The following is a 25,930-nucleotide window of genomic DNA, read 5'->3' on the forward strand; positions in this document are numbered from 1 at the left end:
TGGGAACCCCACTTACCCTTGGTAGAGTTTTCGTATAATAACAGCTACCACGCAAGTATTAAGGCAGCGCCGTTTGAAGCGCTGTACGGACGGAAGTGTCGATCACCACTCTGCTGGGCAGAGGTGGGTGACAGCCAAATCACTGGTCCAGAACTGGTACTCGAAACCTCGGAAAAGATTGTTCAAATCCGAAATCGCATGGCAGCAGCACGGGATCGCCAAAAGAGTTACGCCGACAAGCGCCGAAAACCTCTCGAATTTAAAGTGAACGATCGGGTGTTACTCAAAGTCTCACCTTGGAAAGGTGTAGTTCGCTTTGGTAAGCGAAACAAACTCAACCCACGGTATGTTGGTCCGTACCGGATAACTGAGCGCATTGGTCCGGTGGCGTACCGACTGGACCTACCAACAGAACTCAGTGGCGTACACGATGTATTCCACGTATCAAATTTGAAGAAATGCCTATCTGATGAAACCCAAGTAGTCCCTTTGGAGGAACTGCAAGTTGATGAACAGTTACGGTTCATTGAGGAACCAGTCGAAGTTTTGGATTGGGAAACCAAAACACTCAAACACAGCAAAAATTCCAATCGTTAAGGTTCGTTGGAACTCGAGACGTGGACCGGAGTTCACGTGGGAACGCGAGGATCAAATGATGAAAAAGTATCCCCACCTTTTTGAAGGGCTAACCAAACACCGAAAACCGCGAAACCCGGCAAACCGTCAAACATCACCGGAGGTATGAATTAAATTTCGGGACGAAATTTCTTTTTACTAGGGGATGATATGACAAACTGAAATTTTTCTTCTTACTCGTTCAGACTCTCATCACGACTTGACTCAAATTTTCGGGACGAAAATTCTTTAACAAAGGAATGATGTGACAATCGTCAATTCCAGGTTAACTCCGTTAACTCAACTCCGTCAATTCAAACTTTAAGATCGTTGAATCTATAACGCACACTTCATTACATTTAAACTAGGGTTTAAATGACGCTTAACACTCACTACATGGGTAGTCTTTCGGGATTTGCACCGAAACGCAAACGAGTTGACGCAAACGATTGATAAATAAACGACAAACGTAAAAACAATAATTATATGATTATTATGTGTTAGGATTATGTGCTATGTGATAAAACTATGGTCATGTTAACTTATTGGGCAAGTATGATGGAATGTTCTAGAAAAACAACACTTGGAAAGAAGAGGGACTAGAGTGTAACTTGTATTATTATAAATACATCACTAATAAACAAACCCTAACTTATTATTAACCTACAACCCTAAATCGGCTCTCTCTCCCTCTCTTGATCCACGGCTGCCGTCCACCTTCATCACACACACACACATCAATCAAGAGATTAATCCAAGAACTAGGTGCTAGGAAGGTATACTTGATCATCTCTTACCTCCTTGTTGTGTAATTTTGATGTTTAATGGGTTGTATGTAAACCCTAACTCAGCCGATTATATGTATGTATGTGATCAATATGATAGTTGTTAGTTGGATAATAGATTGATAACTAGATTGATGTTGTTGCATGATTGATTGTTGTTCTTGATTTGAATTAAAACACAAACCCTAATCTTGTATGTATGGTGTGATTTATATGCATGGATAGTAGTTATGGTGTCTAGAGGGTTATATGGATGCATGATAGTTCATAGGTTGTGATTATGTTGAGTTTTGATGTGAACAGATTCTGGACAGAATGTATATACGATGTTTAACTGACTGTAACGAAGTGTAAACGTGAAAATTGATTGAGATTGTGGGTACTGCAGTAAACTAGGTTGAGTCTAGTTTCTATGAAGTATAAATTCGTAATTTTTGGATAAGTGGAAGTATACTTTTATGATTTTACAAAAACGTGATGCAAAGCTGAGCTGTTAGACCTGCTGTTAGGTTATATTGTAAATTCTATATCTCATGAACTACGAGGCCAATTGGGTTGGTTCCACTTCTGGAAGTTGACTCACTGAGTTAGGAACCAAACCCAAGTGGTCTTGCATTTATTGGATTTTTCGTTTACCGGGAATTGCAAATAACATTCTGTTGTGCATGAATCTGACTGATATGAGTTTACTGTAGTGTTTTGATCATTATGAGAAATCTATATGGAATAAAAATAATATAAAATATGTTCTGGAAACCTAAGACATGTATGTTTCAGTGGTGATTTTTGGTGAATTAATTGAGATGATATGATCGGTGAAATAGTACAATCTTTCAAGTAGAAATTCTGTCACAATGAAACTAGCTGCTGAGTTGTATAGGAATGCATGAAATATGATAGTTTTTATATAATTGTGGTATTTTGACCAAAATACCCTTGCGGGGAATAATTGCTAGTTGATTGCCATGAATTGACCAAATTGCCCTTATGGGGAATAATAGTTAGTTAGTCTTTGTTTGTTGACCAAAATGCCCTTACGGGAATAATTGCTTGTAAGTATGTTATTAATACATGACACGAAAGTAATTGCTCACTCGTGTATCGTATCACAATTGTACTTGTTTAAATCACACACGGTTCACAAACGAAACACGAAACATGATACGTGCATAGGTATTATGTGCCGAGTCTAGAGACTCGTTAAACGTTCCGATACTTAGAAAATCTCTTTGTTATTTTAGAACGCTAGAGAGTTTTCTACGACGCGCATCACTCGGTGATCTAATTTGGAATATTCTTCGCAAACAGTGAGTTCACTTACCCCGCTCTTTGAACTGTTTTCAAACGTTTTTCACTTGGGGGAGATAACATACTCCGATAAACGCATTTTTGAGATAAACACATATTTAAGATTTTGTTATAAATTATATATATCACTTGTAGAGGCTAAGCGGCACGTAACCCTTGAAGTCCCACGCATCGAACCGGTTAATATTTGGAATAGCGAGTCACTGTTGAGTAGTACTACTGGGTTTGACAAACCCCACCCGACGCTAAGCTCAACTGGAGGTTGAGTGGGTGTAATTTTGGCTAACACTTACCATGGTCTGGGTTGACCTGGTGACGGGCACTTGATAAACAGTCAGCTTCGGTCTCGAACCACTTAGTAATACTTGTTGTATAGATTAGCTACCTATCGATATATAATTTGACATAACATTATCTGGTAACACTTAAACGCTGTAACGTGGTTACACACTTAAACGCTGTAACGTGGTTACACACTTAAACGCCGTAACGTGGTTACGCAAAACATTTAAACGCCGTAACGTGGTTACGCAAAACTTTTAAACGCCGTAACGTGGTTACGCAAAACACTTAACGAAAACGCTGAACTCAAACGCTAAACGATTTATCTTATATAACTTGTGAACTCACCAACCTCGTGTTGACCCCTTTTAGTATGTTATTCTCAGGTAGCCGAGGCGGGCGCGCGGTTTAGGAGCATGCATTAATGAAAACACTTTTATTCTGCAAACTTAATTTTAACAGTTACATTTGGTTTTAAGTCGTCCTGCGTGACGCAACTTTTGAATTAAGGTTTTACGCTTCCGCATTTACTTTCATTTAAACGTTTTTCTTTGGTTTGGTTATAACTAATGAATCCGATCCTGCCAGTTCACACCCTCTGACGGTAAAACTCCGTTAGTGGATTTTGAGGGTGTGACATACCTGGTAAAGCTTTCAACTCATCACTAACCTTTTCATAGATTTCACGAGCCTCCATACCGTCTTTGCTAAGTTGTTCACCCACCATCTCCCCAAATCGAAGCAAAACTTCCTTGATATCTTTGCAAGACTCTCGATATATCATATCTGCATCCGTGCTTCTACCTCTTTTGCGCTTGCTTGTTACACTTCTTGTTTGTCCTTCAGATCTATCAACATTTGGAACGGCTTCATCAACAAAATCAAAGTTTTCAATATCAACAGGTGAGCTTTTTTGCGTCTCTTGAACAATATCTTCTTCTCCAAGGTCAACTGCTTTACTACCAGTAGCTCTATCCTTACCGAATATGGTACACAATTTGTCATAGAAAGGAAATGACTTGTCACGAAAATTCACAGCACCTTTGTGAGACTACAAGACAATTACAAATAAATTAGACTAAAATTTTAAAATCTAAAAAATATATTTTTTAGAATATACCTTCACGTATTCATTTCAAACACTATCATCGGCAATAATACAACATTTTTGTTCATCCCAACCAAACCCACTTGTATGCACCATATCATATACAATGCTAAAGTGTGTCTTCCATGTCTTCATCCTAGACTTTATATGTGGTTCTGCTTTGAAGCCAGAGTTAGGAAGACTTACATCTAGCAATTGTTGAACACCATTTAAATAACCTGGTTTGAATCCATTGTCAGCACCAACATACTTTCCGGATGCATGTATCTCCATTAATGCATCAATTAGCTTTGCATCTTCATCATTTGTCCAGGTATGCTTGCTCCGAGTAACTCCTGTAACGATTCCGGCAAATTCAGGTATACCCTAGCCGGAATATACTATTTACGTGTTATTCAATACTGAATATATGAATTATAATGTGTTTATACGAGTATATAAGATTCACAGTACGAATTATACTCGAATGAACAGTTAGTCGTATTAGAATTACGATTAACCGATGAACGGTTATTGAAACCCGAACGAATCGGGGATTACGTCATAGATGAAATATATGATTTTAGTAAGGTTTACGAAGTATTAAGGCTTCGGGATAAGTGAATTATAGCACAGAAAAAGGATTTCGATTTATTAGTACGTCGGTACGTTAAACGAAACCTTTAACATCAAACCAAGCAAGAGACGATCGATCAAGCCGAAAAAGATGCACAATGACCGACAATATGATGTGTTGAGTCAATAAATGTCATGGTTTAAGTTTTTAAAGTTTTTAAATCAGTTTTATATAAATTTTATTTTTAAGCCGAAAAACGACCGTTTTGGTCTCGTTTTGAGCGGAATTAAACGGTTAACCGAGAAACGAACTGAACCAGATTATCCACAACATTATCCGGATTACGCAATCCAAATGTGAGGCCATGGTTTGAGATGTGGGCCCCACCCCACACCACAACTAGGACCGATCGGTCCTTGTACACACACACACACATTACATTTTCTTTTTTCTAAATATCCAACTCCAAAATCCTCTCAACACTCATCTATCTTCATCCAAAATCTTTGATTTCTAACAAGATTCTCAAGGTATAAACATGATTTTAATGGTTGATTCTTAGTTTTGATTCCATAATCTTTAGAAAATGAGGTTTCAAATGAAAAATGGGTGAAAACCCGAGATGAAACCGATTCTTGGAGGATCAAGTGATGTATACAAGTTATACAAAGGATATTGGTCCAAGAAAGTAGTTAAAAGAGTCAAAAACGAATTTTTACGGTCAAAATCTTTGTTTTGATGATTTAATCGAAACCATGAAAGAAATGGCTTGATTGTGGGTATAAATTGCTTGGTGTGGTGTTGTTGTGCTTGTAAGTGTTGTATCTAGTGGCTAGCAAAGGCTAGAAACCAAGATCTTTGCGATCTAACGCTAGAAAACACAAAGTAGTTCGGTTTTCGTATGATTTAGTTATTTTGGACAGATTGTGATAGACCTAGAGTTGGGTCACGAAATTTCACAGAGATGATCTACACATGAAAATATGAGAACTGTGAATTTTTGGTAATTTTTGGATAAAGGATGAATATTTGGTGAATTTAATGCTCGGTTTTGGCCAAAAATGGTGAAAAATAGCTAAACATCATGAAAAATTCTGGAAAATTTAAGATAAGCTTTTTATAACATACAAAAGTCACACACAAAATTTCAGATTCATTGGAGAAGTCTAAGTAGGCTTTTCGGTAAAACGAGTTCTAGGGATTTCTAGCTCGGTTTTGGTAAAAATGGCAGGAAAAATGAGTTTTTGGTTCTGGAAAAATTACAGGAAACTATGTGGGTGACAGGGGTCATACCAGAAAAATTTGGGATTTTTCGAAGGTCGTTTGGTATTTTCGACATATTTGGTGTTTAAATGACGTTTAAAAATGGTTAAATAAATTTTAGATATAAAAATTAATTCTGGAAAAATTTTATAAAATTCCTTACTGTCAAAATATGGTTTGTACAAAATTTCAAGGTCCGAGACTAAACGGATATTTATTTGTGCTAAATGGAACTTAAAAACAAGCTTTTAAAGCTTAAAACGAGTAAACCGGCGAAGCTCGCCTAAGCGAGCTGACTGGTGTTTGAAAACCTTAAAAATGGATGATTTTTATGAAACTAAGTTAATCAAGTAAAAATAAATCATCCGAAAATAATTCGGATGATTTGGGTAATTTTACCCGACTTAACCGTTTCCGGTGTATTAAAGGCGGAAACGGGCCCCGCGGCCAAACGGGGTGTCTAACCGAGCTCTAATTTCACTACTTTAATGAAAATATCAATAACAACTATTTTCAGGTCGTGTGTGGTCAAACTCATTTTTTTTGAAAACATAAAGACGGATAACCGTGCTAGGCACGCAAAACGGGAAAACAAACTAACGGTAGTTTTGACTAAAGAACTCTAAGTGATATCACAATCTAAGTCCTGAGAAGTGTATCGGGGTTAACATGGTCCCCGGATCGTGTACGGTACTGGGTTAACAGTGTCCCCGGACGTACCGGTTAACACGAATTTAAGTTATATTGATAGAAATTGTGTAGTAACGATTTGGGGATCGTATTACAGATCTGTACCAGTAGCCGTGCACCGTAGTACATCTTGCTCACTAGAAGGTGAGTTTTCACGAGCCCCTTTTTACTGAACTGTTTTAAATATTTTCCCGGGGCGGAAAGCATGTTTCTATCAAAGTGTTTAAGTACATGCTAATCGCATGGAAACGAATGTATTTATATAATGTTTATTGTACGGAAATCGTACGGTAATGTATTAAGATGGTAATTAACTGAGTTGCTAATATTGTTATGCCCGAAACAGTGTTCTGGGGTAACCGAGTTCCCAGAGGTTATTAAATGTGTTTATGGGGTAACAGAGTTCCCAGAGGTTATTAAATATGTTTCTGGGGTAACAGAGTTCCCAGAGGTTATTGGAAGTATTCTGGGGTAACAGAGTTCTCGGAGGTTAATCGATATGTTTTTGGGGTTAATAGAGTTTTCACTTGTGAACTCAGTATAATTACATCACTTATTCTTGATTTTTATAATGAATTGTCATGGTTTATTTAAATTAGTGAAACTCACCAACTATTCGTAGTTGACCCGTTTTCTTTACATGCTTTCTAGGTACACTCAAATTGGAATGAGTGATATGTGTTCGATGCTGTGTGCTATTGTGTGGAAGTCTAGAGATCTATAATTTGCATTTAATATGTTAATGTATTATCGGTAACACTTATGTGATAACGCTTAGATGGTTATGAAACTCAGAACAATGTGATACGTTTAAATTAATGTAGTGGTGTTTTCTTTATAAACAATGCTGTTGATATCAGATGTGTCTGTTGCATCCCGTGTACGTTTCCGCTGCGGTTACGGGGTTTTACAGAACTTGGTATCAGAGCCATTGGTTATAAAGAATTAGGATGTCTTTAAAAGATACCTAAAATATAACCAGTAGCTCAAGTATTATAGGATCTGAATATCAACTAATAATTTATTGTGACGAGATCGGGATGAACTTGGATGGACAAGTGGGTTATTATGGTCCGGAACATAATAACAGACTTGTCTGCACGAGGGAATTCAGGGAAAGTCACGGGGGACTTTAATAGGTAAAATTGGCAACATACGTGCAAATATGTGATAATATTGTTATGTGGTCAAGTTGTATAAGTAAGTGTATATTAATTTGATTATGATTTACACTATGGAAAGAACTATATGTTTGTTAACTTGTGTGCAGGTAAAATGTCAAGAACTCCTAGTTTGTCGATTGAGGAGGACCCGGAGGAGGTCAGCTCCGGGGACTCTGGGAGCCCACTCGTAGCATCTAGCACCGAGCCTTCTGAGACTAGCCTTAGGAGTGCTAGCTTGTCCTCCCCTGCTAGGGTTACCAGGTCTCCCACCCCACCTGCACCTCAGGTCACCCTCACCCCTCCCAGACCCGGTCCCCGCCTCACGGCGCGGATCAGTGTCCCGTATGTTTCACCTACCTCTACCCCACCCAGATCCACTTACCACAGAGGCGAGTCCTCCCGCCCCCAGCCCGGGCCTGTGCCGCCACCTGTGTGGGGTACCCCCAGGCCAGTGAGGGATGAGCATCCCTCCACCGAGGCGGCGTGGCTCCGGGTGCTCACCGAGCGGATGAATGAGCACACCACCGCCTTGACGGTGGGTATTCAGAGGAGGAACCTCTTGGTGGATTGCATACTGGACAGCCAGCATGCGATCGCGCAGCTGAGGAGGGAGGACGCCTACTCCCTGGGGTTGATTGACCGGATGGAAACACGGATCCGGGGTTTAATGGCAGTGATTGTGGGGATGGCGGCGGTGTTGGTGTGGTTGGTATACCACCGTGTTTAGATCAGGTTAGGGTGGTGATAGTCAGGGACCGCTTTTTGATACTCTGTGTAAGCAGTTAGTGGTGATGCTAACATAGAGTGAATCTTGGGTAGTTATAATACAACCACTGGCCCTTAGGGTGGGTCTCTTTTGGGCATAACAGTATAGATACTTTTGGGTATCATTCAAGCACTGACCCGTTGCGGGTTATGTCGAGATGATGCCGACATAGGCCCTACGTATGAAAACTTAACTAATGTAATAGTGACAGGAAAGTAATATGAACGGATGTTTGTGTAATATGTACTAAAGTTTATTAATGAATGGAATGTTTGTTGTGTTTTATGATTGGAACTTGTATTGATTATATATATTTTCTTGATGTTGTGTAGAATGGCACCAAAACGTTCAGCCCAATTGTCGGAAGTGGACGTGAGCCGTTTGATTGCTCGACAGTTGGAGGCGGCGATACCGGATATGGTATCGCGCATCGCCGCCAGTATTAACAATTCGACCAATCCAACCCCTCCGAGCAATCAAACGACCACCAATAATGACGGGGAACGAAATACTGCTCCTCCGCAGAATGATAACACGATTCCGAGTAATGACGCACTGCCTAGGGTGGTCGTTACTGACAGTAATGGCCTTATACCTACGGTAGAGACGAACCGTACTGAACCGATTCGTGCATCCAGGGGATGTTCGATCAAGGACTTTATGTTGTGCAAACCTCTAGAGTTTAGCGGGTCTGAGGGACCAAATGGATTAGTTAAATGGATCGAGAAAATAGAATCCGTGGTGAATATCAGCAACTGCCCCGAGGATTGTGTTGTTAAGTATGCTGCCTGCACATTCACGGACCATGCCTTGACATGGTGGAACACGATAGTGCAGACCCGGGGCCAGGCGGCGACAAACCGCATGACCTGGTCAGAGCTCAAGGCTCTTGTACTGGAACATTTCTGCCCGAAAAACGAATTGCAAAAATTAGAAAATGAATTGTGGAACCTGGAAATGCAGGGGGCAGACCATTTGGGTTATACGAACCGGTTTAATGAGTTGTCGCGATTGGTACCATGGTTGGTCACCCCAGAGTCGAAGAGGGTGGAGCGTTATATTTGGGGGCTAACTCCAGTGGTAAGGAGTATAGTCAATTCTGGGGGACACCAGACGTATGAGGGTGCGGGTGACGCAAGCTGGTATCGTCACGTATGATTTCGTAAGAAGCTGGTCACTGAAGGTGGCAGGAGAGTCCGCTGGGGGGAAGCGGAGTTCACATGACCATAGGACCCAGGAAAAGCAGCAAAGTAAACGTGCTAGGCCCACTGCCCAGAACTACGCCATGACTAGTTCGGGCGGAAGGCAGGAACCGCAGACAAGGATGTTTTCCAGGTGTGGGAAATGCGGTTACCAACATGGTGGCGAGTGCAGGGTGGTAGTGTGCCATCGGTGTGGCAGGGAAGGGCACTACGCACCGAGATGTAGGACAAACCTGAACAACCTGAACCGTCAACCACAACCTATCCGTGCGCAGCCATTTAAGACCCAACCAGCCCGACAGCAGAACCCGCAAGGAAACCAAATGGTGACCACCAGCCGTGCTTGCTATGAATGCGGCAGCACGGATCACTTCAAAAGACACTGTCCGAAACTGAACCAGGGAGGAAACGGGAGGCAACCCTCGGGTCAGGCATCGTCGTCCAATCCGGCGCGAGGCCGAGCATTCGTGATGGGGGCGAACGAGGCACGCCAGGACCCCAGCGTAGTGACAGGTACATTCCTCGTCTCTGATCATTACGCTTCTGTATTATTTGATACAGGTGCCGATAGAAGTTTTGTCTCCGTTAGATTCCTTTCGATAGCAAACCTTCCTATTGGTGAAACCATAGAACCTTACACCGTAGAAGTCGTTAACGGTAAAACCATGATAGTTAATCAGATAGTTCGGAATTGCCCTTTTATTCTGAACGAACAATTCTTTCTGATTGACTTGTTACCGGTAGAATTGGGTAGTTTTGACGTGATAGTGGGAATGGATTGGTTAGCACGTAAAAGGGTAGAAATAAACTGTGAAAAGAAAATCGTCAAGATCCAGGTGTCGGATGACGAGGAGGTATTAGTGCAAGGAGAAAAATCCGGCACCATGATACCATTTATATCCCACCTCAAGGTGTTAAAATATATACGTCAGGGATGTGTGGCGTATCTAGCGAGCCTGACGGCCACTGATTCTGAGGAAAAACGGGTGGACGATATTCCCGTGGTACGCGAATTTCCACAAGTTTTCCCAGAGGAACTTCCTGGATTACCGCCAACCCGACAGGTCGAATTCAGAATCGATCTGTTACCTCAAGCTGGCCTTGTTGCTAAGGCACCTTACCGACTTGCACCATCTGAGATGCAAGAATTATCCAACCAGTTGCAAGAATTGTTGGATAAAGGATTTATTCGTCCTAGTTATTCCCCGTGGGGTGCACCGGTACTATTCGTGAAAAAGAAGGACGGGAGCCTTAGAATGTGCATTGATTACAGGGAGTTGAACAAGTTGACAATCAAAAATAGGTATCCTCTCCCCCGAATCGATGATCTGTTCGACCAACTACAGGTGCGAGCTACTTCTCAAAAATAGATCTTAGATCGGGATACCATCAGGTTAGAATCCAGGAGGAGGATATCCCAAAAACCGCATTCCGGACTCGCTACGGCCATTACGAGTTCTTAGTTATGCCTTTCGGGCTAACAAATGCGCCAGCAGTATTCATGGATCTCAAGAATCGAGTCTGTAAACCCTACCTCGATAAATTCGTCATCGTGTTTATTGACGATATTTTGATTTACTCGAAGAGTAAAGAAGAGCACGAGCAACACTTGAGATTAATTTTAGAACTTCTAAATCAGGAGAAGTTGTATGCAAAATTCTCCAAGTGTAACTTCTGGTTACAAGAAGTGCAATTCCTTGGTCACGTCATAAACCATCAAGGAATACACGTTGATCCAAGTAAGGTTGAAGCAGTTAAGAGTTGGCAAGCGCCTAAATCGCCAAAGGAAATCCGCCAATTCTTGGGCTTAGCTGGATACTATCGTCGATTTATAGAGAACTTTTCCAGCATCGCCCAACCTTTAACCCTTTTGACTCAAAAGGATCGAAAGTATGATTGGGGAGAAGAACAGGAAACGGCGTTTCAAACGCTAAAACAAAGATTGTGCCAAGCGCCAATCTTAAGTCTCCCCGACGGAGACGATGGTTTTGTCGTGTATTGTGACGCATCCCGTAGAGGATTGGGATATGTGTTGATGCAGAATAATAAAGTCATAGCCTAATTGCTTCTCGACAGTTAAAAATACACGAGAAAAATTACACTACTCATGACTTAGAACTGGGAGCAGTTATCTTCGCACTTAAAATCTGGAGACATTATCTCTACGGTACAAAGTGCACCATCTTCACCGATCATAAAAGTTTGCAACACATATTCGATCAGAAAGAACTGAATATGAGACAACGAAGATGGGTCGAATTATTAAGCGACTATGACTGTGACATCCGTTATCACCCCGGCAAGGCTAACGTCGTAGCCGATGCCTTGAGTAGGAAGGATCGGGTTAAGCCATTGCGAGTGCGAGCGCTGGGGATGATAGTCCAGTCGAACCTTTCGGATTTGATTCGAGTCGCTCAACGCGAGGCGTTGGAAGAGGAACACTTGGAAAAAGAGGGACTTTTCGGTAACGAGAAGAATTTCGAACAGCGCAAGGACGAAATTCTCTACTTCAAAAATCGGATTTGGATCCCGACCCTCCATGACCTTCGTGAATTGATCATGAACGAAGCGCATAAATCGAAATATTCCATACATCCGGGTTCGGATAAGATGTACAAGGATGTGAAGGAGTTCTACTGGTGGCCGGGTATGAAAAAGGATATAGCCACATACGTCGGCAAGTGTACGACGTGTGCGAGGGTTAAGGCGGAGCACCAGAAACCTTCGGGAATGTTACAACAACCGGAAATTCCTGAATGGAAGTGGGAGCAGATCACGATGGATTTTGTGACACATCTCCCCAAGACGTCCCGAGGACATGATGCAATTTGGGTAGTCGTGGATCGATTAACCAAATCGGCACATTTTATTCCGATTAGAAATAATTATAACACTGAGAGACTTGAGCAGATTTATATAAATGAAATTGTGTCTCGTCATGGGATACCCATCTCGATCATCTCCGATCGGAATAGCCATTTCACCTCCAAACTTTGGCAAGCTGTCCAAGAAGCGCTGGGAACGCGTATTGATCTAAGCACAGCTTACCACCCTCAGACCGACGGTTAGTCTGAGAGGACCATCCAAACCCTGGAGGATTTGCTTCGTGCATGCGTACTGGATTTTAAAGGAAATTGGGATCAACATCTCCCGCTCGTTGAATTTTCCTATAATAACAGTTATCATAGCAGTATAAAGGCAGCGCCTTACGAAGCATTGTATGGTCAGAAATGCCGATCACCACTCTACTGGACTGAAGTGGGCGACACACAGGTTATTAGATCAGATCTGGTCCAGGAAATGACCAGCAAAATCCTTGAAATTAAAAACAATCTGAAGGCCGCGCGGGATCGGCAGAAGAGTTATGCCGATAACCGTAGAAAACCGTTATCATTCGAGAAAGGTGATAAAGTGTATTTGAAAGTATCACCGTGGAAGGGTGTGGTTAGATTTGGCAAGGCGGGGAAGTTAGCCCCTAGATACATTGGACCATTCGACATTATTGCAAAAATCGGTCCTATAGCATACCGATTAGAACTGCCTGATGAACTGAGTGCAGTTCACAACGTGTTCCACGTGTCGAACTTGAAAAGGTGTCTGTCGGATGAGACATCGGTGTTACCTTTAGAGGGTGTTCAAATAAATGATAAGCTCAACACTGTAGAGGAGCCCATAGAAATAGTAGACGGAAAAACCAAGCAACTTAGACACAATAAGATCTCGTTGGTCAAAGTTAGATGGAATTCGCAACGAGGCCCAGAATATACATGGGAACGAAAGGACGAATTTCGGAAGAAATACCCCCACCTATTTCCTCAAAAGGAAGTAGTTGACGCGTAAAATTTCGAGGACGAAATTTTTATAACGGGGGGAGAATGTAACGATTCCGGCAAATTCAGGTATACCCTAGCCGGAATATACTATTTACGTGTTATTCAATACTGAATATATGAATTATAATGTGTTTATACGAGTATATAAGATTCACAGTACGAATTATACTCGAATGAACAGTTAGTCGTATTAGAATTACGATTAACCGATGAACGGTTATTGAAACCCGAACGAATCGGGGATTACTTCATAGATGAAATATATGATGTTTAGTAAGGTTTACGAAGTATTAAGGCATCGGGATAAGTGAATTATAGCACAGAAAAAGGATTTCGATTTATTAGTACGTCGGTACGTTAAACGAAACCTTTAACATCAAACCAAGCAAGAGACGATCGATCAAGCCGAAAAAGATGCACAATGACCGACAATATGATGTGTTGAGTCAATAAATGTCATGGTTTAAGTTTTTAAAGTTTTTAAATCAGTTTTATATAAATTTTATTTTTAAGCCGAAAAACGACCGTTTTGGTCTCGTTTTGAGCGGAATTAAACGGTTAACCGAGAAACGAACTGAACCAGATTATCCACAACATTATCCGGATTACGCAATCCAAATGTGAGGCCATGGTTTGAGATGTGGGCCCCACCCCACACCACAACTAGGACCGATCGGTCCTTGTACACACACACACACATTACATTTTCTTTTTTCTAAATATCCAACTCCAAAATCCTCTCAACACTCATCTATCTTCATCCAAAATCTTTGATTTATAACAAGATTCTCAAGGTATAAACATGATTTTAATGGTTGATTCTTAGTTTTGATTCCATAATCTTTAGAAAATGAGGTTTCAAATGAAAAATGGGTGAAAACCCGAGATGAAACCGATTCTTGGAGGATCAAGTGATGTATACAAGTTATACAAAGGATCTTGGTCCAAGAAAGTAGTTAAAAGAGTCAAAAACGAATTTTTACGGTCAAAATCTTTGTTTTGATGTTTTAATCGAAACCATGAAAGAAATGGCTTGATTGTGGGTATAACTTGCTTGGTGTGGTGTTGTTGTGCTTGTAAGTGTTGTATCTAGTGGCTAGCAAAGGCTAGAAACCAAGATCTTTGCGATCTAACGCTAGAAAACACAAAGTAGTTCGGTTTTCGTATGATTTAGTTATTTTGGACAGATTGTGATAGACCTAGAGTTGGGTCACGAAATTTCACAGAGATGATCTACACATGAAAATATGAGATCTGTGAATTTTTGGTAATTTTTGGATAAAGGATGAATATTTGGTGAATTTAATGCTCGGTTTTGGCCAAAAATGGTGAAAAATAGCTAAACATCATGAAAAACTCTGGAAAATTTAAGATAAGCTTTTTATAACATATAAAAGTCACACACAAAATTTCAGGTTCATTGGAGAAGTCTAAGTAGGCTTTTCGGTAAAACGAGTTCTAGGGATTTCTAGCTCGGTTTTGGTAAAAATGTCAGGAAAAATGGTTTTTGGTTCTGGAAAAATTACAGGAAACTATGTGGGTGACAGGGGTCATACCAGAAAAATTTGGGATTTTTCGAAGGTCGTTTGGTATTTTCGACATATTTGGTGTTTAAATGACGTTTAAAAATGGTTAAATAAATTTTAGATATAAAAATTAATTCTGGAAAAATTTTATAAAATTCCTTACTGTCAAAATATGGTTTGTACAAAATTTCAAGGTCCGAGACTAAACGGATATTTATTTGTGCTAAATGGAACTTAAAAACAAGCTTTTAAAGCTTAAAACGAGTAAACCGGCGAAGCTCGCCTAAGCGAGCTGACTGGTGTTTGAAAACCTTAAAAATGGATGATTTTTATGAAACTAAGTTAATCAAGTAAAAATAAATCATCCGAAAATAATTCGGATGATTTGGGTAATTTTACCCGACTTAACCGTTTCCGGTGTATTAAAGGCGGAAACGGGCCCCGCGGCCAAACGGGGTGTCTAACCGAGCTCTAATTTCACTACTTTAATGAAAATATCAATAACAACTATTTTCAGGTCGTGTGTGGTCAAACTCATTTTTTTTGAAAACATAAAGACGGATAACCGTGCTAGGCACGCAAAACGGGAAAAACAAACTAACGGTAGTTTTGACTAAAGAACTCTAAGTGATATCACAATCTAAGTCCTGAGAAGTGTATCGGGGTTAACATGGTCCCCGGATCGTGTACGGTACTGGGTTAACAGTGTCCCCGGACGTACCGGTTAACACGAATTTAAGTTATATTGATAGAAATTGTGTAGTAACGATTTGGGGATCGTATTACAGATCTGTACCAGTAGCCGTGCACCGTAGTACATCTTGCTCACTAGAAGGTGAGTTTTCACGAGCCCCTTTTTACTGAACTGTTTTAAATATTTTCCCGGGGCGGAAAGCATGTTTCTATCAAAGTGTTTAAGTACATGCTAATCGCATGGAAACGAATGTATTTATATAATGTTTATTGTACGGAAATCGTACGGTAATGTATTAAGATGGTAATTAACTGAGTTGCTAATATTGTAATGTCCGAAACAGTGTTCTGGGTAACCGAGTTCCCAGAGGTTATTAAATGTGTTCTGGGGTAACCGAGTTCCCAGAGGTTATTAAATGTGTTTCTGTGGTAACAGAGTTCCTAGAGGTTATTAAATGTGTTTCTGGGGTAACAGAGTTCCCAGAGGTTATTGGAAGTATTCTGGGGTAACAGAGTTCCCGGAGGTTAATCGATATGTTTTTGGGGTTAATAGAGTTTTCACTTGTGAACTCAGTATAATTACATCACTTATTCTTGATTTTTATAATGAATTGTCATGGTTTATTTAAATTAGTGAAACTCACCAACTATTCGTAGTTGACCCGTTTTCTTTACATGCTTTCTAGGTACACTCAAATTGGAATGAGTGATATGTGTTCGATGCTGTGTGCTATTGTGTGGAAGTCTAGAGATCTATAATTTGCATTAAATATGTTAATGTATTATCGGTAACACTTATGTGATAACGCTTAGATGGTTATGAAACTCAGAACAATGTAATACGTTTAAATTAATGTAGTGGTGTTTTCTTTATAAACAATGCTGTTGATATCAGATGTGTCTGTTGCATCCCGTGTACGTTTCCGCTGCGGTTACGGGGTGTTACAACTCCTCTCACTATATTTGAATCTGCCATGTCTACGTACAAATGCATAATTATACAATTAAAAATCATAATTCATGTAACTACAAATACAAATATAACAAGAAACATTAATAAGAAACAAATAAAGCGCATAAATAAACATTAATAAGAAACATCCTTGGTTCTACAAATAAAAAATACATAATTGTCAAACATAATTAAGAAACATTGTTGGCACGCTGCGCACGCATCGCAGTCCAACTATTAAACATTTCATTAGCAAGAAGGTCTCTACGATCGGTCCGTTCTTGTGAGGGCTCGATCATAGAAATAACATTGTCATGGTCATTTGCAGGTTGTGTGTGATTTACTGGGATTTCATTATCAAGAGGGTCTTCACTCATTGTTGTTCGTATGAAATTGTGCAATAAACAACAAGCAATGATGATACGTGGCATGGACTCTATGGGATGATATGAGTTATCACGCAAAATAGCCCATCTATCTTTAATCATTCCGAAACATCTTTCTATAACATTCCTGGCCGATGAATGTCTCATATTAAAGAACTCCTTAGCATTCGTAGGAGGACGAGACCAATCGTTAAGATGATAACGTTGACCTCGATATGGAGTTAAAAATCCTTCACCATTTGTATAACCGGCATCACAAAGGTAGTATGTTCCTACAATTAACCATAAACTCTATGTTAATTATCATACTTAAATCTATGTATATTCTTTGAAAATTGTCTATCACATACCCGGAGTTATTTTAAGACCATTGGGTCTACTGATTGCATCACGCAAAACTCTACTATCAGCTGCAGAACCCTCCCATCCAGCTAAGACATACGTAAATAAAAGGTCTCTCGTACATACTCCGAGTACGTTAATACAAATCTGCCATTTTCTTGTCCTATAAGGTTTTCTATCAATAGCAGGGACTTTAACTTTAATGTATGTTCCATCTAATGCTCCTAAGCAACCCTGAGTTAAAAGAAAACATTACTTACTAATTTATGTTAGCAAAAAATATCTTTAATAAAAAATGTGTTTGACTAACCTTAAACCATTTCCATCTTTCATCAGTTTCATTATCTGGCACTGGCACAGGTGACTTGTAGAGTTCTTTGTGTAATCGACATATAGCATTTAAGACTAACTTGAAATACCGACTTAAAGTTTCCCCGGACCGATGAAATCTGTTGACTAGTATCCTATTCTTTGCATTATGAGCAAGGGTATGTAAAAACATAGCAACTTGCTCATCGACTAGCATGTTTTTACTATTCTTTAGTCCCCCTCTAGTTTCTAGCATATCACAAAGTGTTGTAAATGCATGTATATTCATTCTTATGTTAACAACACTCGTAACATCACTTTCATAAACCATCCTCACCATGTTTTCACGTCTATTATGGTAACTCATTAAATATTTTGTACGTAAAGTCATTGACTCAATCGACCGACGCAAATGATAAGTACACAACATCCACCAACGAATCGTAACATAAATGACATAAAATGCACCTATGGCAACTATTCTTTGTCTGGAAGGTGATCTTGCCATCTACACATAAAAATATAAGAAAATTCAAGAAAAGCAAATAACTCCAAAATATAATCCAAATATTAGCAACAAAGTGATCATAAAAGCAAGAAAAATGATTACAGGCTACTTTATTCACTGACTTGCTGAATGTTGTTTAATTGCCAATGTTTACATCAATATATATGTTATTTTGGATGAAATTGAACATCCAAGTTTCCATGTGAGTTACAAGTCAATGTTATACAAGATCCCTAAGGTTTCCATGTGAGTTACAAGTCAATTTCTAGATAAAAATGGTGTAAAAAGTGATGATTTGTTGATATGTAGAAATCTGAGTTTTTTGGTCAGATTTGAGTTTGTAAATATAGATTTATTTATCAACAAAATAATTGAAATAAATTATGAAAATATTTTCACAGAAACTTCAACATCTCTAGGTGTTTATATATTTTTCTCAAATTTTTAAAGTATGCATAAGGTTTTCAACTAAAATGCTAATTATCAAAGGTATCTAAAACTTACTGTTCAGAGTTTGTAAATGTCAAAATTTCTCAAAAATTGACTACTCAGGATCTGCATACAAGGCCAATTGGGAAATATTCTAGAAACTTAAAATGTTCATTAGAAAGAGGAATGAAGTCTAAAACTTCAAAAACAAGAGAGTTATGCTCTTTAGAATTGGACCTAAAATCTGTCAGTCAAAAACAGATTTGACCTTCGGTTTTATTTTTCACGTTTGGGTAATCAAAACTTCTCTAAAAATTACGAAACCAGTGGGGTTTGAAACTAGACTCTTTGAACTTAATGTTAGACTCAAGAAACGATCAATTTGCATCTGTTATGATCAAAATATTGTTTGAACAAAACAGCATTACAGATTTCATCATCAACAGCATTCAAGCAACTCATGTAAACATTCAATTTATCGGTTCCAACATTCAACCTAGCATCTAAATATCATTCTAACATAAAATTACTGATTCAAACTCATCAATTTCATACCATATAATGTTCAATTCCCAACCTAGACAACAAAGATTTCATCAAGAGTCGAATTAAACATAAACCATTGAAATCTAACATATCTAAATCGATTACCAACAACATACAAACATCCCACGATAACAATCGACATCAGCAGCTGAGTTTGGATCGAGGTTTAGGTCTGGTCGAGCATAAGAAAGTCGAAAAAATGAAAGTTTCATACCTAGGATCGTTGGAATCGAAGCAAGGATCGCGAATACGAACTCGGTTCTTGGATTGGAGATGATTTGTGGGTGATTAGAGGCTGCAAGTCGATCGAACAGCAGGGAGAGGCGTGAGTTTGCTGCTGTAGATCGAACAGCAGGGAAAGGCGTGAGATAGTGAGGCTGAGAAATGAAACCCTAGAAATCCAATTCTCCGCTTTTTTTAGAGAAACAAAATCAGAGAAATGGAAATGGTTTATTTCCATTTCTCACCTCTTTCTTTCATAAACAAACAAGAGAATTCTTTCCAATTCCATTTCTCACCCCTCAATTCCCTCTACCAAACACCCCCTTATTCCTAAAATTTGTTATCATTCTAAAAAACCTTTTATACCTCAATCCCCGTATTTATCTGTATTCATTTAAATACAACTATTTTCTATTCTTTTTTCTATTACATTTTCTCTTTCTTTAACTCAAAATCACTCAAAAAAATAGTTTTTTCCACCCAATTCTTCATTTTCATCCATATAAGTTTTAGTTGAAATTCACAATTCACTCAAATTTGTTCTTTTTTCAAAAACGTTACACATCTTGTTCTCATATCTACCCATATACACCCATATAAAGTAACTAAATTCATTTTATTACTTTTTTCTTTCACTTACATCAATTCACAAAACAATATCAAGAAAAAATATATGAACGAATACTATGTATGGGATCAAGAAGTGAGCCCATAAAGTATATCCGTCAGTGGCAGATCTAGACTCGAAACCGAGCCGTAGCGCTAAAAAAAAAAATTTCCATATTTAATACAAATTTAACGAAACAAATAAAAACAACACGACAACAAATAAATTTAAACTAACCGGGTTAACGAACCAACAGTGGCGGATCTAGGTTGGGCTGTAAATATCTCCTCTTCGGGTATTGATAGCTTGAAACCGAGCCATTACATCTTCTCCATTTACTTTATCAAACGTTTCTCTTTCGACCGCACAAACTAAAGCATTTTTCAAATACTCATTACCCATTCGATTGCGCAAATCCGTCTTGATAAGCTTCATTTTAGAGAAATATCTTTCAACGGTTGCAGTTGCAACCGGTAAAACCAATGCTAGCTTCAATATTCGATAAACCAATGGAAAAGTTGTCTCTTTTCCGATTTCCGCTATTACACGAGCAAGATCACCAATTCCACCCAGTTTTGCAAATTTATCATCTTCCTTTAAAGTGTAATAAAAGGTCGTAAGATCACCCGGAATACACCCTCTTTCTTCGTTAGTAAAATCATTCAGATACATCTATGAAAAAACCACTATCTTAGATGTGTCAAACTTGGAAAACGAATCACAAGGATTTAAACCCGACATATTTTCTAACAAACTAGTTGAGTTCTTCGTTAGTAAAATCATTCAGATACATCTATGAAAAAACCACTATCTTAGATGTGTCAAACTTGGAAAACGAATCACAAGGATTTAAACCCGACATATTTTCTAACAAACTAGTTGAGACCTCACTAAATCTATCTCGAAGTTCTTGAATTTGCTTATCCAAGACCGTGTTAAAAACTTCAATATTAAATTGTTGTCGATTAGTAATGAGGTGTGGAGCTGGCGGGCGACGGTGGTGTGGACTGGAGTCGGCGGTGGTGTGGATTGGAGGTGTGGAGCTAGAGCCGTGGAGGTTGGCGTAGGGCTGTGCGCTGCTATCTCTGCTACTGTATCATTATTAATTTTTGTTTGGGTTAATGGTTGGGTTGGGTTAAGTGGTGAAAGGTGGTTTGGTTGGGTTAGGTTAATGGGTTTTTTTGTTTGGACTTTGACTTTTGATTGGGTTTAAAACATATATTTGGTTGGACTTAAAATTTTAGCGTAACGTTTTTTTTCCAGTCGTAACGAAACATGAAAATTGGCCAAATTATATTTTTTTTACACTACCTGTAAAAAGTTGAGCCGTAGCGGGGGCTACCCCTAGCATGTATGTATGTTCGCCCCTTATATCCATATTTTGGGAATGAGATGTCTTGCCAAATTTGATTAAAAGCTTGAGATAAGTTTGTGAATGCTCTATGAAATTATTTGTGAATGCAGGGAATAATTTTTGAATGCTCTATGAAATTAATGGTAGTCCGTAAATATGAGGAATGGGTATCGACTATTGAGTGTTGGTCCAGGCGGATCAAACAATCATATCAAACTAACTTATCAAACAAACAAACAATCGATATTGGGGTGACAACCCTCGACTCTTTTCATATAATCAAACGAACATACCAAACGAACTTTATGAACTTATCAAACGAACATGGAGATGAGACACCTAGACTCTCTCTCTTAACTCTCTCTCAACTCTCACCTTATAAAACTAATAATCTAGACCCTATATATAGACCTACCAAACTTCTTATCCAAGACAAACCTAACTTCCCCTCCAAGGCAAACCTTTCCTAAACCTATTATAATTCAAATACCTAAATTAAAACATAATTAAATAAACCCTCAACTTTATTACTAATTCAAGATTAATCCTTCATTCACCCCCTTAATCTTGAATTATTCATCTTCTTACTTTTATTTCTTCTTTTCAACTGACTATAGCATACTTGCTTCACCGATTCTTCAAACTTAGCGTTCGTTCCTTCAGTGCTTAACTTTGAAGCCATGTTGCTATTTCCTTTCTCAACTCGCTTCTTCTCATCAACTCGTTCTTGACCAATACTTTAACGAACTCCAAACAAATCATTTGGGATCATTCCAAACCGAATTTCCTTCACTTTCATAATCGGTTTCACATCATAACTTTCTTTCTTTTCAACTTCAAAGTTTGAATTACAACATACCTGAAGCTTGATGTTGTACGTCTTATTCAGATTTCTCTGAACCTTCATCAACAATCTCTTTTTCTGATCATATAGCCTCAATATCCCATTGGCTATTTCAATCTTACATCCTTCTTCATCCAACTTTCCCAAACTAAGAAGATTGGTCTTCAACTTAGGTATATAGAAAACATCACAAAACGTTTTCTTTTCACCAGTCTTACCTACCACAGTCACATTACCTTTACCTTTGATTTCGATCTCAGATCCATCACCAAACTTCACTTGACCCGAAATTCCTTCATCCAAAGTAGTAAAAAACTCTTTCTTTCCTAACATATGATGACTTGCACCATTGTCTAAGTACCACGTACCTTCATTCTTTTCATCCTTTTCAAACACACCAGGGATAACCCTTTCTTCATTCAAACTTACTTTCTTTATTGAACCAACTGCCATGAACAAAGAAGGATCAACATCATCTTCTTTCTTTGTCAAATTCACTTCATCATTCCCTTTGCTTGGTTCTTTACATTCATTCGAGTAGTGCCCAATGTTATCACAGTTGTAGCACGTTACATACTTCCTTCTATCTTCCCATTCTTCATGGTTCCTTTTCTGGTATTCAGCCCATTCATCATTCTTACGTTCACTATTCCATCTTGGATTCCCTCTTCCCCCTCCGTTGTATCTTCCACGGCCTCTACCATGTCCTCAGTAGTTTTCAACTTTCTTTTCGGTTTGGGTGAACATGAGCTGACTTTGGGATGAACTTCCATTCATATTCTTGAACTTGTTTCTTTCTTCATATGCCTTCAAACGTCCAACGACATCTTCAAATGCCATTGTTTCGATGTCTGCGAGTAGCTCCATCGAAGAAACAACGGGTAAATATTTATCCGACATAGAGTTCAAGAATTTTCTTACTAAAACCTCTTCTTCAAGTACCGCTCTCAAGCTCTTGTACTTTGATTTTACTCCACCCAACTTTGCTGCATAATCATCAATACTTTCTGTTTCCCCATCTTCAATGCATCTAACTCGGTTCTTAGCATTTAAACACGAGCTTTCTGAGTTTTTTCTGCACCAAGATAACGAATACTTGGCCATCTGAAGCATCACATCTTTAGGTAGGGTTTGGAAGATAATTCCTAAAGCCATGAACTTCTTTCTTTCTTCAATATCAGTCCCCTTTTCCTTATCAATCTCTGATGTGTTGAATAACACACTTATATTTCCTTACAATTTTATAATGTTTTAATGATTTAATATCAAATTTATGTAAGTTTAGGGGGTTAAGTGCAATGTTTTACAAAGTTGAAATGTTTTGTGTAGGTTATGGAAAGATGTGGAAAAAAAGGCAAGAAAAAGAGAACTTGGAGGGTTTAAGTGTCAAAGTTTCAAAGTTTAATCAAGGCCCGACCCAAGCCCACATCTTAAAAGCCTTATATTGTATTATATTATGATAATAACAAGTATAACCAGCCATTAATATCATCATAATCCCGAAATACACAGCCAAGAACCCTAAACCCTAATTCTGCGATCGGAAGTCAGCCGCCGGCCGAAAAAAGAAAGAAAAAAGGGAAGCTGTTGGCGGCTGGTGGTCTTGGATGGCTGGAGAAGGAAGAGGAGTCTTGGGGCAGCAGCTAGGGGCTTCAAACAATCACAAATCTCAGCCATAAACCTTGAGTATACATCTTTAAACTTTAATTATTGTTCAAGAACCCTAACTCTATTGATTTGGTCTTTTGATTTGAATTGTTTTGCAATTGTTTGATAGTTTGTCTTGTTATTGATTGAGTTTGGATCTTGAATGAGTTTTATAATGTTTATGATGATGTTTATGGTGTTTTTCTTGAGTATGCATGGCTGTCCAAAATCAATGAGTGGCTAAACTTGTTTGTTCTACCTAGGATAGATGATTGTTGAATGGTTTTGACTTGTTTAATGGATTGTTAATGTTCAAGACTTAAATTATTGATGTAAAGTTTAACTAAACCATAAATTAGATTGTGTGTGATGGCTGTGTTTTATTTGTTATTACTTATAATCCTCTTGCATTAGTTAATTGAATCGGTTTTGATTAATTGATTGCTTGTTAAGCTCTTTACTTGGTGTTTTGGGTTTATTTGCGGGAAGTACAACCGTAGGGATAAGTGGGTAATATATCATCTAAAATCAGTTAAAATACACCTTCTTTGAGACCGAGAGGTGATAAGAAGTAATATTTTCTCGTTGCTTTTACTTGTTAGAATTAAGACCGCGCGAGAGCGGTTTTTTGTCTTGTCAAGTTTGAGTGTTTATGTGCAATTAGTTGGTTTAATTTGGGTTGAGTTAAATTGTTCCTCTATCCTTGGTTGCGTAGTATTCATTTCTATTAGGCTAGTGTGTCGGTGAGACCGAGAGGTGAGTCGTCATTTGAACACGTTAATAATTGTTTTTCCGGTTTGTTCTTTAAAATCAACTAAAATAAGTTAGAGATTGTTAGAGAGACTAAGAGGTAATTTGACTTTCTTAAAACAAGTTTTGGTTGTGTCATCTTTTATAACCGGTGTCTTAAATATTTTCAATCCATTGTCTTGTTATTTCTGTCAACATGATTCATTCCTAGGTAGATGTTTTTACATATTGAATTTAAATCAAAGTTTTCTAAAAGTGTTTTGTCAAACGTTTTCGTTTAGTTAAAATTTAAGTAGTTAAATAAAATCTTAAAAATTAAATAAATATTATTTTGGTAAGTCTTGGTTAGAGTTTTCTTAATCATAAACGTTTTCACGTGTCTTTGAGTTCGACATCCGGACTTCCTTGATGCTATACTATTTATGATCGGTATACTTGCCGGTTTTGTGTGGTTTCTATAGGATTTTCGTTTTTTATAAATTTAAAGCTTAATTGTGATTCGTTCTTTATTTATATTATACATTTTCACACATCAATCTCATCATGCAAACCATTCGCACCCAAAATAATTTTCAACATAACCGACCATGATGCGTATTTGGTCGACGTTAACTTCGGTGCTTGCAAAACAAAACCACCTATCGATTCTTTCATTGTTCTCAAACTTCCCGCTTCTTTATCATTGGCCATGTCACAAATTTAATGTGATCGACGACGATTCAAACGGTTCTGGTTATTTTTCTTGTTCCAACTTTGAACAACAAGAATAATATACATGCTGACCTAAGATTTTTTAGAAAAAAAACCTCAGTTGATAAAACTTACGAACACAAAAAAATATCTCCAAGTCTTGATTTGTTTCCTTTAGTTGCAAGTCACGACAAGCATTACAAAACAATAATTCTTTTTAGCCACAAATTAATAGCCAGGCGCACTAATATTGAATCCGAAATAATACGAAACTTTCCGTGAATATGAGCCGTAGCTCAGATACCAACTGTTGGCCCAGGCGGATCAAACAATTATATCAAACTAACTTATCAAACATACAAACACGCGATATTGGGATGACAACCCTCGACTCTTTTCATATAATCAAACGAACATACCAAACGAACTTTACGAACTTATCAAACGTACATGGAGATGAGACACCTTGACTCTCTCTCAACTCTCACCTTATAAAACTAAAAATCTAGACCCTATATATAAAACTTCTTATCCAAGACAAACCTAACTTCCTC

The 25,930-nt window shown here is 38.4% G+C and overlaps 1 protein-coding gene across 1 annotated transcript; it reads right to left on the bottom strand.

Moving 5' to 3' along the window:
• Nucleotides 1-22,184: 22,184 nt before the first annotated feature.
• LOC143624111 (uncharacterized) lies at nt 22,185-25,376 on the bottom strand. The gene is made up of 3 exons (XM_077094849.1): nt 25,238-25,376; nt 23,077-23,491; nt 22,185-22,986 (listed from the first exon to the last, which is right to left on the bottom strand). The coding sequence occupies exons 1-3, from the start codon at nt 25,374-25,376 to the stop codon at nt 22,185-22,187; spliced, it is 1,356 nt and encodes a 451-aa protein (XP_076950964.1).
• Between the last annotated feature and the right edge of the window lie 554 nt (nt 25,377-25,930).

Source organism: Bidens hawaiensis, unplaced genomic scaffold, assembly GCF_021521415.1.
Source record: "Bidens hawaiensis isolate Kalapana, Puna unplaced genomic scaffold, B.hawaiensis_p1.1 tig00003654_1, whole genome shotgun sequence".
NCBI lineage: Eukaryota > Viridiplantae > Streptophyta > Magnoliopsida > Asterales > Asteraceae > Bidens > Bidens hawaiensis.

Bases quoted from the DNA above. Each gene is read 5' to 3' on its own strand.
- LOC143624111 (XM_077094849.1), bottom strand. From the start codon at position 25,376: ATGGCCAATGATAAAGAAGCGGGAAGTTTGAGAACAATGAAAGAATCG. The intron at 23,492-25,237 runs GTTTGCATGATG...TCAACACATCAG, and splicing joins AATTATTTTGGGTGCGAATG to AGATTGATAAGGAAAAGGGG. The intron at 22,987-23,076 runs GTTCAAGAATAT...AGGACATGGTAG, and splicing joins GCATATGAAGAAAGAAACAA to AGGCCGTGGAAGATACAACG.